The sequence below is a fragment of the Macrotis lagotis genome, chromosome 1 (genome assembly GCF_037893015.1).
Source record: "Macrotis lagotis isolate mMagLag1 chromosome 1, bilby.v1.9.chrom.fasta, whole genome shotgun sequence".
In the NCBI taxonomy this organism is placed as follows: domain Eukaryota; kingdom Metazoa; phylum Chordata; class Mammalia; order Peramelemorphia; family Peramelidae; genus Macrotis; species Macrotis lagotis.
Genome location: NC_133658.1, coordinates 841,566,635 through 841,582,328, shown reverse-complemented (window position 1 = coordinate 841,582,328; position 15,694 = coordinate 841,566,635). Strand labels below are relative to the sequence as shown.

The 15,694-nt window shown below is 35.8% G+C and overlaps 1 protein-coding gene and 1 pseudogene across 1 annotated transcript; both read left to right on the top strand.

The window, feature by feature from the left end:
• LOC141490007 (olfactory receptor 51B6-like) lies at window positions 1-1,918 on the top strand. The gene is given in 3 exon segments (XM_074190303.1): window positions 1-15; window positions 991-1,464; window positions 1,466-1,918. Coding segments are annotated over 3 exon segments (942 nt in total).
• Window positions 1,919-13,117: 11,199 nt separating this feature from the next.
• On the top strand, window positions 13,118-14,852 carry LOC141489995 (olfactory receptor 51B6-like; annotated as a pseudogene).
• Window positions 14,853-15,694: the final 842 nt, after the last annotated feature.

Below are 15,694 nucleotides of genomic sequence, written 5' to 3'. Positions count from 1 at the left end.
ATGTGGCCCACAGGAATCTATTTCTATTTGAATTGACATCATTGGTCTAGTCTACATTCTATTTTTTCTACAGAAATAGTCTGAGATTCTCTATCAAATATTTTGTTGAGAAGGAAAATTTAGTAGTTGAGATGGAAATGAGGAAGGAAAACATTTGGATGGGAAAGGGTCAGGTTATGAAGGACTTTGATTGACAAGCAAAGGATTTCGTATTTGAACCTAGAAGTGATAGAAAGCCATTGGGGGTTCTTGAGGAGGACGGTAACATGAACTGGTTTGAACTTTATATAAATCACTTTGACAATTAAATAAAGGATGGATTGGAATGGGAAGAGATGAAGTAGGCAGGAAGGAAGGGAGGAAGAAAGAGAATGCAAAATAAGACTCCTCAGAATAATAATTGCAAACGAATAATATATAAAAATATTTTATAAACAATTTCAATGACCCACTGATTCAGAAATACTGCTACTCAATTATTTTAAAATCTATATAAAGCAAGACAAGAGAGATTATGCTTACTCTCCTTGTGAATTAGAATGATTATATATGGCCATAGAACTAAACTTGGAATTGGTACATTTGTTAAAACTTTTTAGGTTCAGTTATTCAACAGCTGATCATCTTGTTCACAACAATAAAATAATACAATTTATCAGATGCTTTGTCAAAATCAAGTTGTAATGTCTATGAAATTCTTATTATATTCCTACCATTCTTCTCTGTCATCCCCATTCCTTCTCCAAGGCTCCCCACCACCAAAAAAGAGGTTAGTCCTTTCATTTGGTGAACATATCCTCATTCTTAGAGATCAGTTTTTCCCAGATTACTCTATTTTACAATTAACTAGGCAGGTCTGAAAGTGTGTTGGTGGCCAGATAACTCACTATGGAAATGGGACAAAAAGAAGGGAAAGACATATTTACCTTAGGACAGAATTACAAGAAAGACTTCTTTTCCACTTGTAGGAGTACCACCACGTGGCTTAACAGTAGCACAGCCCCATTCCTGTTGACTGGCTTCCCAGGGTTGGAGAAAGCTCACTGTTGGATCTCCATCCCTTTCTTTATTGTGTATGCCTCTGTTATTCTTGGCAATAGCATTCTTCTCTTCCTCATCAGGGATGACCGCAGCCTCCATGAGCCCATATACTACTTTCTAGCTATGCTAGCAGCCACTGATCTTGGAGTGACCTTGACTACAATGCCCACAGTGATGGGGGTCCTATGGTTGAACCACAGAGAGATCAGTCATGAGTCATGCTTCTCCCAGGCCTATTTTATCCACACACTCTCAGTCATGGAATCTGGAGTCTTACTCGCTCTGGCTTATGACTGTTTTGTTGCCATTTGCAACCCACTGAGATATACTTCTATCCTTACTGATTCTCCGGTGGTAAAGATTGGGATTGTGGTCTTCATGAGAGCATTTCTTTCCCTTATCCCTCTAATTCTGAGACTACATGGGTTTTTTTAATTGCCATTCCCACATTCTCTCCCATACTTTCTGCCTCCACCAAGATGTTATCAAATTGGCTTGTGCTGACATTACCTTCAATCTCATCTACCCTGTTGTTTTGGCTTCATTGACAGGTTTCCTAAACTCTGTTATCATCCTCTTTTCTTATATACTGATTCTAAAAACAGTCATGAACATAGCCTCTGGAGAGGAGAGAGCCAAGGCCCTCAATACCTGTATTTCTCATGTCTGTTGTGTCCTGGTGTTTTATATAACAGTGATTGGTCTAACACTTATCCATCATTTTGGGAAGCATCTACCACATGTGGTTCTCATCATCATGAGCTTTGTGTACTTTATCTTTCCTCCATTAATGAACCCTATTATCTATAGTGTCAAGACCAAGCAGATACGGAATGGCATTCTTCGTATTTTTTCTCTGAATAGACCCATATCTTGAACTTTCCTTAATGAAGTTTGTCATGAAAGGAGGGAGGATAGGTTTCCTATGGAGTGTCATTAAATTCTCAAAGAAGTTCAGGTAAAAATGCCTTTAGCCTTAAGAATAGATTGTGATATTTTCAGCTAAGTGCTAAAATGATGGGATCAACTATATTAGGCAAACATTTGAGGCTCTAATCTCATACAATATTCTTAGTAAGAAAGAAGGCATGATATAGCTAAAAAGATGATATTAAAGAAGAGTAACACAAAAAATAAAATGTATTATCTTGTTTAATTTTTCCCTCCTTTACCACCTTCATGTTTTAACAGATGACTATGGTGCCTATAGTGCCCTGCTCCTGGTAATCATTTTTTTTAGATCAGAAGAGGTAGATTACCAAATGTTCTTTAAACGTGTGTTCTAAATTCTGATATTAGCCATTTCTGCCTCCCTCTGTCAACTGAGTGTGAAGAATGAATCAAATCTATCCGAAGGAATTCATGGTCAGGACATAGTTAGTGACTGGTGAATTCCAAAGAACATGAAGTAAAATAATAAATAAGAGGACAGTACCACTAAATATGACAACAAATGATTGGAGAATCTTAGAGATTTATCTTTATAATAAAAAGTGTCTGAACTATAAAGTTGGGAAAAACCATAAAGAAGATGGAGAGACATAAATAAAAGACAATCCCCCATTATCCCAATTTGACCAGTATTAATCAATAGGTGAAGGCAAGCATTGTGATTACTGGAACTTTTAGAAGAGGAAAGATCACCCCTAGAAGAGAATTTTAAGTCATTTTGGAAATTTTTACTGGTTGCTTAATTAAGGATTTCCAATTTATTTTATTCCTTTTAATAAAAATTTCATCTTAACACTATGAACTCTATGTTTTCAAGTGGGGCGTATGTCTCATTATACTTTGTGTGGGGGTTTATTATGCATGATAGGATTGAGTGTCTACCATCCTCACATGTATCCTAGATTGGTATGAGGGACTACTTGGACTGCCAAATTATTTGTTATTGTATTTCTTCTCATTATTTCAAAACGTAAATTAATTCTCATCCCTAATTCATAAACATACTTACATGTTCATTAATTACTAGATTCACATCTTCCTCACAATTTGCATGCCAGACAGTTAAAATCATTTATAAATACTAACTATACACTATTTAGTAGGCTAAACTCTGGGAATACAAATAAAAAGAAAAATTAAAATATGAAGTAAAACATCACATTTGTCCTTCATAATTGAAGAGGACCATATTGCCACATACATTATGACATGATTTGCACATTATGTTTTTTTAAAATGAAGGTAGTATTGTGCAAAGTGATCATCTCAATGCCTTTTCCAGAACTATATCATCTTTTGACCTGATTGATAGGAAGCAGCACTATTGGTGATATCCGGATAATTGTGGTAGTCTTTGGCCTTAAGAATATGGTTTTCTTCCCATATCAACGAGTCCCAGTAATACCAAGATAATACCAGTGTGATGATTTCAATGATAATTTCACAACACCATTATATATCCAAGCCCTCTCAATGTATTAAGCACATATTGTCGAGGTTGATGAGGATGATGTTTGTCCTTCGTTATTTTTTTTGTTTGTTTTTTAAGATTTTTCAAGGCAATAGGGTTAAGTGGCTTGCCCAAGGTCACACAGCTAGGTAATTATTAAGTGTCTGAGGTTGGATTTGAATCCAGTACTCCTGACTCCAAGGCCAGGGCTCTATCCACTGCGCCACCTCGCTGCCCTCTGTCCTTCATTCTTGAAGAAGACCTTGGCATCAGGGAAGTGATGTCATGACAAACACCTGAATTGGCTTTGAGTGAGGGGGGCGCTGTGCTAAGTCACCAGAATCACTTTCTCCACCAGAGTCAGCTGGGTCCAGTGGCCAGATATGAGTCAAGAGAACTGGAGATGGTCCTGGATGCGAGGCAATCAAGGTTAACCTCATTGTTTCAGCAAAACCAGACAACAACGCAATTATCCAAACCTATCTCTTGCAAAGTTTACTTTAAAAAAAAATTAGTGTTCAAAGCAAATTAGTTATCTGGATACTCTAGCTAGGAATACTGGACTAGGATTCCAGTGTTATTTTGTGGAGTTTTGGAAATAGGGCCACATTTAAGGGGTATGAGAGGAACACTGATACTTTGGTCTTGTGCCTAGAGGTGAACTCCTTGGACTGGTGTAAGATGGATGAGAGTGAAAGCATTTACCAAGAAAGTTTTCATTAATCAAGAAAAAAAAGAAATTACATATAAGGAAACTAAAAATTTAGGGTAAGATAATCAGTTCTTGGGGCCTCAAACATAGTATAAACTACAACCTGGAGAGGAATGAGACAAAACTGTCATGGTCACCCTCTTCAAAGTTATGAGAAGAACCAAACAATCAAAGGGAAAGACATACTATTGAGGATACTTCCAAAGCATGATTTCCAGAGCTAGAGACATTTCTGTTTGAAGAGTTGTTATATAATAAAGGAAGTCACAAACTGAAGGGGGAAATATGTTCCCACCTCAATTTATTTAATAAAGTGGAGAAAATATTTTCTCATAAGCAGTTGATCAGCTTTTTATAGCAAAATACCTTATCTCCTAAGCTTAAATCAAAGCTAGAGATGTAAAATCTATTAAGAATATAACACATAATAACACTGAAAAATATTATTCAGAGTTTTTAGCTATCCTTTTGTCTGTGTTTTTTCCTAGACTTTCATTTTGGTCTGTACATTATTTTTTTCAACAACTGTCTTTTTTTGTAACCCTCTCCCTAATGCCCTAGCCTCAAAAATTGCAAAAAGAAACAAAACCTAACAAATCTGTGTAGTCAAGTGAAACTAATTCCTTCCTTTGAAGGAAGTTTCATTGAAGAATGATTCATTCTTCACCTTGATTTCACTATCTCTTTGCAAACAGGATAAGTGATTTGGAGAGTGTGGCTCTAGGATGGGTTTCTTTGAGACAGCTAGGTGTCTCAGTGGATAGAGCACTGACCCTGGAATCAGGAGGACCTGAATTCAAATCTGGTCTCAGACACTTAATGTGCAAGTCACTCAGTCCTATTGCCCTGCAACCACCCCTGAAAAAAGAATAGAACAACCTTCTTCCCAGAGTTGGGAAAGGCCTTGCCTTATTCTGGACAGAGTGGCATTGGTGTCCCCCAAGAGGTTTTAGCTTCCCCCCCTTCCTCTCTTTCTGGTAATCTTGTCTTAAGCAGGAAAATAATTAAATTCAGAAGACAATTATTAAACCTAGTTCTTAGAATGCTGTACTAAAGTGGATGACATTCAAAGTTTAGAATTTAGCCTCTATAGTCAAATGGAGGCTAGGACACAATCACAAATATTTTTACCAAAATTCAAAACTTGTGAGTAACATTAGAGAAAGTCAAAGAAGGTATTTAGGGGTTGTGGTATAGTGGGGGTGGAATATGAAGAAAAATATTCTCCATTCACCAAATATCACTTCCAAGGCTCCTTAAAATTGGGTCAAGAAAGTTTTAGGGCAGATTATATGTCTAATAATTTTTATTTCACATAATAGATAATAAGTTATAGGACTTATTTTCCAAGGGGATATATAATCCAGAAATGAAAATCAATTAAGAAATGGAGTCAAAGCTGTGAGATTTCAAGGGCATCTTAGAGACTGACCTATGGGAGTATGCAAATTTCCCTCCTCTAATGGTCTCAGGTGATCAGACTGACACAACGCTTGCTTTCTCTATTCTTCTTAAGTGCAGGAGGACCTGGTATTCAACGATTCTTGGGAGAGATTCAGATTTGTTGGTTCAAGTTCCCCTAGTTTGGGAAGGAAAAAGAAGGATGTTTACCTAGAAATTAAATGTATGAGAGCAAGAAATGGCTCTGGGGAGTTAGTTGCTTTCATAAATATTCTGGCAAGAATGTAGACTGTGGGCTTTTAGGTTTAAGCATATTAACAGCCCTGTTGTTCAGATTTCAGTTACCTTCTAACTTTAGGACGAGCTCTAATGAACTAAGGAGATGTGATTGCAACTATTCAAGAGCAAGGGATGGTTGTTTAGGACTTAGTGCTTGCCAGAAAGGTGGAGAAAGGAGAAGGTGAGTTATTATTATTTATTTTAATTCTTATATTACTCTTTCTTGATTTGTTTGTTTTAAAGTAGAGGACAGAGTAGAGATAATATGATGCAGTTGCAGAGAATGAAAGAATCAAGACCCAATTCAAAGCCTGACTGCTGTGCAGTATAATTGGACAAACCACTTCACTGTTCTGAGCCTGTTTTCTCATCCAAAAAAAGAGAGGGATGCATATGAGAATTATTTCTACAGTCTCTCACACCTCCAAATTTAAGATCCGATGATGTTCCCCTACAATGAGGGGTACATCTCAGTTATCTTCACTAGTTATAACTGGCTACCTCAATAGTTTTGAACTTTGAACTTATCCTTCAATTTCTCTCACTGTGAGTAACTACTTTTAAGATTTCCTTCTTGCTCATCAGACTTCAATTTTTCTGCGTATTCCTATAATCTTAATTCTTCACTCCTATTCTAATCTCCCTTTTCTCCCTTTACTGTCTTGGCCATTTACCTTTGTTTCATTTGACTTTGTGTCCTATTTCATCCTACCTTCTCAAACACCAACTCTGGGGTTCTGTCCCATTCAAATACTTTCTTCAGCCCTCTCAAATTGCTAAATGTAGTGCACCTCCTAGAAATTCAGATTATTTCATGTCAACTGAGATATTAGAATCTTGAACATGGTAGGTTTTCAGTAAACTGTAGTTCAATGAATAGATTGTCAGGTGAATTTATGAAGGGATCCCTAGGAACAAAAGTAAGTCATTTTTTTTAGGTTTTTGCAAGGCAAATGGGGTTAAGTGGCTTGCCCAAGGCCACACAGGTAGGTAATTATTAAGTGTCTGAGACTGGATTTGAACCCAGGTACTCCTGACTCCAGGGCCGGTGCTTTATCCACTGTGCCACCTAGCCACCCCGTTATTTTTTTTTGAGGAATGACTAGTGTTCAGAATAGACTTGTAGGATTCAAAAGTGAAGACTGTCTGATGCAATCTCTTTATTTAGATGAAGAATCTGAGACCCAGACAGGGTAAGTGACTTGCTAATGATGTTATGAGTATTTCCCTGCCATCCTTTCATAGCCCTCCCCTTATATCTTCAGACCAGTCCTCTCAGGATCTCTCATCTCTGGAGTAGTTCTGATAGTGCCCAGGGCTGCAAGTAGGGAACCCCAGATAAGCCTATAGGTACAGCTGACTCATTCCTCGGGTGATGATCAGTCTGTGTTTCAGGAAGTCATTTTGTGTTGAGTCATAATCATACTAAATCACTCAATTGGTGTTTTAGCTCATAAATGAGTCAGCAATTCAACATTTAGACACTTAGGTTATAAGTCAGAGGGCCAGTACAATAGTTTGGCAGGTCAAAGAGGGCCAGGTGGCCAGTCATATTTAAAGAACATTTCCCAAAAGTGTTTTGTTTGTTCTTTTGACCCATGATTCTACCCTTTGCATCATCTTTATTTGTTTTCCTAGAATTCAAGATATATATTATTTTCACCTTATCTCCAGTAGTTTAATATCATAAAATTTAATAAATATCCATTATGTACAGAGCACAATGTTCACATTTATAAGATTATATAGTACCATATATTAGTATATTATATATACTAATATGATGTATACTGATATATTCTAATATATTAGGTAATCCAGACTCTATTACATTATCTAGAATTTTCTGATGCCTTCTGTATCTTTGTGTGTTATGATAACCACATGTACATATATTTATGTATTATAAACATATATGTATATATGTAATTGTGTAGAGAGATCGTCGATATACCAGATGTATCAAAATTGCTTTAGTGTAATTTTAAGCTAATAAAGTAAAAAGTAAAAAAATTTAAACTACATAAAAACTTTGGGATCATTTTATCCTCACAACAAATCATTTGCTATTTTATACTGATTTTACAGATGAGAAAAATGAAGTTGGTAAATGTTAGGTGACTTGCCTTGGATCACATAACTAATAAGAACAAAATTCTTCCTGACTTCATGATGATATATCACATATATATATATATATATATATATATATATTATATATATGTATGTTTATACATACATATATGGGTGGTGCAGTGAATAGAGTGAATAGGGAGATGATGCCATGACAAGCATATGAATTGGATTTTAGTGAGGAGATGCTGAGCTAAGTCACCAGCCTCAAATTCTCTTCTACAGTCATCTGGCTCCAGTGATCAGATATGAATGTGAGGAAATCAGATTCAAGTGATTTTCCCAAGATCACACAGCTAGTTAAGTGGCAAGTGAATGAGTTAGATTTGAACTCCTGTCCTCCTGATACCAAGGTCAGTGCTCTATCCATTGCACTACCTAGTTGCCCCAATATATATAGAGACTGTGTAGAGGAATACATTCTAGGCACAGAAGAGGTTGTGAACAAAAGCATGAAAGAATGAAAAGACAGGATCTATATTAGGGTTGAATAATCCAATTTAGATAGAAAATAAACTGTGTGAAATGGAATAGCATGAAATAATAGTAGAAAGGGATAGTAATGCCACCTAGAAAAAGGACATTAAATGATAGTGACAGAGTGGTAGATCACACTAAGAGTAGCAGATAATGTTGCCATGTGCTAAATAGATAAATATCCATACTACAATCAACTTTAGGAAGGGAAGTTTTCTGTATTCTGATTTTTCCTACTCTCTCATTTGAAAAGAAGGAGTAGAATAGCAATACTAAAAGAGGAATGCAAGATGGAGAGATGTATAGCAGAGAATTTGAAATAAAACTGGAAAAGAAGAGGTAAAGAATGAAAGAGGTAGGAGATTGGAAAGGAAAAAAGATGGATTTGCGGAGCTAGAAAGCAGAGTGAAGAGAATGCATAGTGAAAAGAGATACTGAATTATTAAAATAAAAATCTAGAACACCTTCAATATTCATTGAGCATTTTCTGTATCATATATAGGGTCTTGACTTTTGTGGGGTTAGAAATATAAATAGAAACATATGTTAAGTCCCTCCTCTCAAATGATAGTTTTGTTGATCTTTGTTTATATTCCTTGATTTAAGGGTACATGAATCTCTGAATCACTCTACCCTTCCTCCCCCTAAGAAGGACCAAACTCCATTCTTCTTTTTTTGCTAATGAAATATTATAGGTACAGAGACTACTTGGACAATTCTGAGGATCTTTGTCCTCTGGAGACCTGAGCAATTATGGAATAAGTGACTTTGATGTCTGACTCCATTGTTTGAGAAAGAGGTAAATTTTTTTATAGTAGAATACAATAGTGAAACATTGTTTCTTCATCTATGAAATGAGGATTATAATGGCATCTACCTCATAGGGTTGTTGTATTGACTATATATATATATATATATATATACATATATATATATATATGTGTGTATTTGTAAAGCATTCACTTTGAAAAGTTTAAAGTACTATAAACATATATGTCATTATTGTTATTATTTCTTTTCCAAACAATAATCTTGATTGATTGACAATCTGAGGCTGGTGAATTCATAATATGTAATAGGTACTTTTGAAATATGCAAATTCTATAGATGAATACTAGCTTATAAATTATTTACTCTATTCACTGAACCACCCAAATATGTATGCATAAACATATATATATATATATGTTATATATCATCATGAAGTCAGGAAGAAGTATTATTATTATTTCTTTTTTCTATTATTATTATTATTTCTATGACCTGCATTTCCAGGAGAATTGGGCAAGCTAAAAGGGCCATAATGAAAAGGAAATAACTTTGCCTTTGAAAAGTTAACTCATTCTAGAAAATTTCTTATTTAGAAAAAAATATGACCTAAAATGTGCATCCTAAGGAAGTTGGACCAGGCATCCAGAGGAAGAATAGAAACATCAGCAGAAAAGTTATGAGAAAAGAAGGGAGACATTCAAGTAAGAAACAAGATATCCCCCAAAAGAACTATAAAGAGAAAAGATTTCCATGTTAATTGAAGTTCTCCTCCACACATTGTGAAGAATACCTTATATGCCTGAATCGGTTCCAACTCTTAACTGTACTGGATTATACAAGTCACAGTATTCAGACCTCAATTCCTTGGAGATTGTAGAGGGATGCAGACTCTTTTTGTATAATGAAGAGACTGATATCAAAGATTATGTTTAGAGACAGTTTAAGTTAAATGATCTTCCTAGGTCAAAGCAAATGAGGAATGTATGCAAAGTATGGGCTAAAAGTACAAGTTTTGGCAAACACCCAAAAGGAATAGAAAAATAAATATTATTCAAAATGATTCACAAAACCTATCTAATCTCACCTCCAACAATTGCAAATATGTAAGCCAAAAGATATATTTTTTCCTTTAGTCTGTATTTGAAAAGAGACATAATCTATTACTAGAGATATCAGACATTAAGATCCGAACAAATCTGGGGGAAGTTTACTTAGTTTTGGGTACCCTATTTTAGCTAGACATGAATAAATTGGAGAATATCTAAAGAGCAACCAAGGTTTTAGGATATACCTACTGAAGAGAAGAATTAGGAGAAACCTTGTCATTATTTTCATGTTGGTAAAGGACTGTCACAACAAGCCTAAATCAAGAACTATTCCACAACAGAATGAGCTGTCTTGGGAGGTGGTAGTTTCCCATCAATGGAAATCTTATAGGAAGCATGATGACTGCATTATAGAAGGAGTTATTGGTCAAGTTCTAATTGGTCTCTGAAATTCTTTTCCAATCTCAGGTTCTGTGTTTCTGTAACTCTATAATTACTGCTAAATTGTCTAACCTCTCCAAGATTCAGCTTCTTCATGTACATGATGAAAGTAATACATGTTATGGCATACAACTCTTAAGATAGTTGAAATTGCTTTGCAGGCCTTTAAATTACTGTGTAAATGTGAGCTTCATATTTTGTTTGATTGAGGTATAGCCAGATACCTAGAACTTAGAAGTTAAGACATTTCTGTATTCTGATTTTTCCTGCTCCGTCATTTGAAAAGAGGGAGTAGAATCACAATACTAAAAGAGGAATGCAAGAATGCAGAGAATTTGAAATAAAACTGGAAAAAAGAAGGTAAAGAATTAAAGAGGTAGGAGATTGGAAAGGGAAAAAAAGATGGATTTGCAGAGCTAGAAAGCAGAGTGAAGAGAATGCATAGTGGGAAGAGATTCTGAATTATTTAAATAAAAATCTTAAATTCACGTCCCCCCATTCTTCATTCTGTTCAAAATCCCTTATCAATTATTGTATCAGATCATATAGTCAAGTAGTATGTGTCTGTGTGGTGTGTGTGTGTGTGTGTGTGTGTGTGTGTGTGTGTGTGTGTGTGTGTGCTGGGAGAAGGAGGGAAATAGCCTGAAAGCATCAGAAATGAGAAAATTCAGACTTTAAAAATGATAAGAAAAAGTAATGGAAACTGAAGAATGGGTGGAAAACCACCAATGAAGGAATTCTCAAGCTGCACTGTTATCTGCATTGGGTGAAGGGTCTACATTTAAGTAATTTCTCTTTTCCTGGTTGGTCCGAGCTCAAACACAAACCAGTTTGAAATGTATCTTTTTCAAATTGTTACCTAAGATAAGTAGCTATTGATAACATAACAGGCCCACATATCCAGCCAATAATCTTGATTGATTGACTATCTGAGGCGTTTTATTTCACATGGTCTTATTCTAATTTCTCCAGTTTCTTTTTCTTCTCTTATTGAAAATGCTAACATTTCTATTACAATATTGAATAATGGACTGATAATGACCCTGTTCTTATTGGGAATGCTTCTAGTTTGTCTCCATCACACATAATGCTTGATGACGGTTTAATTATTTTAAGGAAAACTATTTGAGGAAGATCAATTTGCCATCTTAGTTGAAGGGGAGTGAAGGGAAAAATATTTTTACAGTTCCTATTATGTACCAGGTCTGTTCTAAACACTTTTAAAATTATCTCATTTGATCCTCACAACAACACTGTAAGGTAATTACCATTTTGTGTTTTCATTTGAGAAAACTGAGGCAAATAGAGGTTACATGACTTTCCCAGAATCATACAGTATCAGAAACAGACTTTGACTTCATATATTTCTGACTCTTGGACCAGCACTCAATCCACTGAACAACTGATGTCTCTGATTCAAGAATGGGTGAATTCACTGAATGGGGAGAAATGAGTCAGGGAGAGCTTTTATTTTTGCTTTTCCTATCATTCAGTAATGTCTGACTTTTTGTGATTCCATAGACTAAGACCATGGGGTTTTCTTGGGTAAGATAGTGGAGTGGTTCATGGTTTCCTTTTCTATTGTATTCTTATTTTACAGATGGGGAACTGAGGTAAATAGTATTGTTTACATGACTTGCTCAGGGTCACACAGCTATTAAGTGTCTGAGGCTAGATTTGAACTCAGGTTTTCTTGAATCCAAGTTCAGTGCTCTAACCACATACCCATGTAGATGCTTCTAAGGGAGACCTAATAGCAGGTGATTGTAATGGTCTAGGTGAGAGATAATGAGGCCTTGCCCAAGAGTTATGAAAGTGTTGAAAGAAAGAAAAGGACATATAAAAATGTTTTTAAAAGGTAAAAAGGATAGGACTTGTCAACTGAATAGATATGAATGATAGGGTAGAGTAAGGAAGAGAGAATGACACCTAAGTTTTGAACCTGAGTGATTAAGAGCATGGTGATATCCTTTGAAATAATGGGAAAGATAAAAAAGGAAGGCTTTCAAACAGAAGGATTATCAGTTTTGAACATGTTGTACTTCAGATTTCTATGCTATGTATATATATATAATTCAAAATGTCTAAAAAGCAGCTGGAGATTGGGAGAGAACTGAAGAAAAGTAGCGAGACATTTTTTTTTCTTCCCCAAAATAGCTTTGAAAAGTTAGCATTTGATATTTTAAAGGGTTGGCCCTATCAAGTGACTGTGTTACAAAGAATGTGCTAAGCATATTTATAGAGAGCAAGGACAGGCATCCTCCAAATTACTCATGTCCAAAGATATAAGTGCTTATTTTGTCCCTATTTTAAAGGAGTTGAGAGTGATAAAAAAACAAAAAACAAATATAAGGAACAGATTGCAAATACATTTAGGCTATTTTAATGTTGCAATTTTTTTTTTTTAAGAAAGACAACCTGGAGAACTGAAATGCCAATTCTCTTTGAAAAGGAACGACAAGGAAAAGAGATCTTTCTACCTGCATCCATGGCTATGAAGAGGTACTCTTCTTCATCTGCTGCAGTATCTGACACATGGCCAAATGTCAGTGTGGCCCCCTTCTTGTTGACTGGCTTTCCAGGATTGGAAGAAGTTCATCACTGCATCTCCAACTCTTTCTTTCTTGTGTATTTTTCTGTAATTCTTGGCAATGGCACCCTCCTTTTCTTCATCAGACATGACCCAAACCTCCATGAGCCCATGTACTACTTCTTAGCTATGCTGTCACTCGCAGATCTTGGAATGACCTTGACCACTATGCCTACAGTACTGGGGGTTTTGTGGCTAGACTACAGAAAAATTCACCATGGTGTTTGCTTTATACAGGCCTACATCATCCACACATTGTCCATTGTGGAGTCAGGTGTCTTCCTTGCCATAGCGTATGACCGTTACATTGCTATCTGTAATTCTTAGAGATATACTACCATTCTTACAGACTCTCAGGTACTAAAAATTGGAGTGCGGGTATTGCTAAGGGGATGTATAACTGTATTTCCCCCAATTCTTTCTCTTCATTGGCTTCCTTATGGTCCTTCTCATGTCCTTTCCCATGCTGTCTGCCTCCATCAGGATGTTATCAAACTGGCCTGTGCAGACATTACATTTAATCGCATTTATGCTGTTGGTTTTCTTGGCATTCTTGACTCTCTGATTATTCTCTTCTCTTATGTACTAATCCTAAGACTGTCACAGGCATAGCCTCTGGAGAGGAGCGAGTCAAAGCTCTTGATACTTGTGTCTCCCACATCTCTTGTTTTGTGGTCTTCTTTGCTACAGCAATTGGCCTGTCCCTTATTCACCATTTTGGAAAGCATGTACCTCATGTAGTTCACATTGCCATGAGTTATGTCTACTGTCTTTTTCCACCATTAATGAACCCGATTATCTATAGTATCAAAACAAAGCAGATTCAGCAGGGTATTCTTCGCATGCTCTTTCCAGGCAAATCTAGAATCTGATTGACATAAAAATGCATGAGAACTTCCATCACCATTAACTCTTTCTCTCTCAGAGTCCTTGATCATCAGTAGATATTTCGAAATTGATATTTATTTTAGCTGATTTAAAGTTAAAGTGTTAACATTTCCTAGCAGAGACTACTAAAGGCTTAATAGTTCATCTGGGTGAGAATAGATGGATAGGTGGAGTGACCTTAATTCTAAGAGTTCGCAACCATTTATCCAACTGCCTTCCTAATTCTCCCCTCCCTCCCACACACATCTACACCACATTATTAGCTGAGAAATTGTCAGACCATAGAATCTTGGGTTTATATGAGACTTCAGAATTCAACTAGTCTAATTTGTCACTGAGTTAAATCTCCCTGTTTAATATTTTTTTTCATATGAAGATGTCCAAGTATTGTGAGGGAAAGAAGACAGACAACTAGCCTATTCTACTTTTAAATACCTTTCATTTTTGAAGATACATTAAGCTAAAATCTGGTTTCTCCTTCTTTCCCCAAGTCTACCTCTGAAGGCCAAACAGAACAGATTGAAGCCCTAGTTGATCTGAAAATTCATGTAAAGTCTAAACTAATCATTCTCTTAGATCCTTTTCAACTTTTGCAACCTGTGATTTTGTAATTCTCTGTTTTTTCCCCTCTGATACAATACTTCTGAAGATTCTCATCTTTGTAAACATCTTTAAAGAAATGTAGTTTCTAAAAATGAACAATCCTTTAGAAAGACTCTAACCAGAGCAATCAACAATTAATTCTCTTTTCCAGTTCTTGATACTCAATTTCTTTCTCTGTCTAAAGGGGTTTATTTTTCTAGATTTATTAAATAATAATATATATGGTAATATGTTCTATATATGGGGTTATTAAATTCTAAAGCATTTTAAAGACTAAAACAAGTGAAAATTCCTAACTGATCAATTTAAAATTGAGTTTTTGGGAGAAAACAGAACAACATTCTTATTTTCACTAAGAACATAATGTCTCTGAAATCTATCCAAGATTCCCTTAGGAGATCCACAATTAGTCAAAAAACATTTATTAAGGCCCTCTCCTATGCCAAATACTGTGCTACATCCTGGAGATGCAAAACAGGCAAGAGACAATCCCTATGAACTCTCAAGGAGTTTCCAAGGAGTAATTTGAATAAGCTGACCCATCAACTCAAAATAAATCACAGCAGAGTGAAAGAAAATGATTACTATGAGAGTTATGTACTTGGAGAAGAGGTTCATAATGTGCTTGAGTGGGGAGGGGGGCAGGGAAAAGAACAGATATTGATGTATGGGATTTAGTTCAGGAGTTGCTCTACTCCCTAGGGAGACTTTGTGTGGGTGAGACCTGGAGATGTGGGATAAGAAGTACAGAAGAGGCAGAAAGGGATTTGAGTTATGTTATATTCTGGCATTGAGAGACGAGTTAAATGGTAAAGTGGAAAAGAAATGACTACCATCTTCTGGACACTCTGGGACACTGCAATAATACAAATTATAGAGGGATTGAGCTGTAGATATCCCGGGACTTGTAT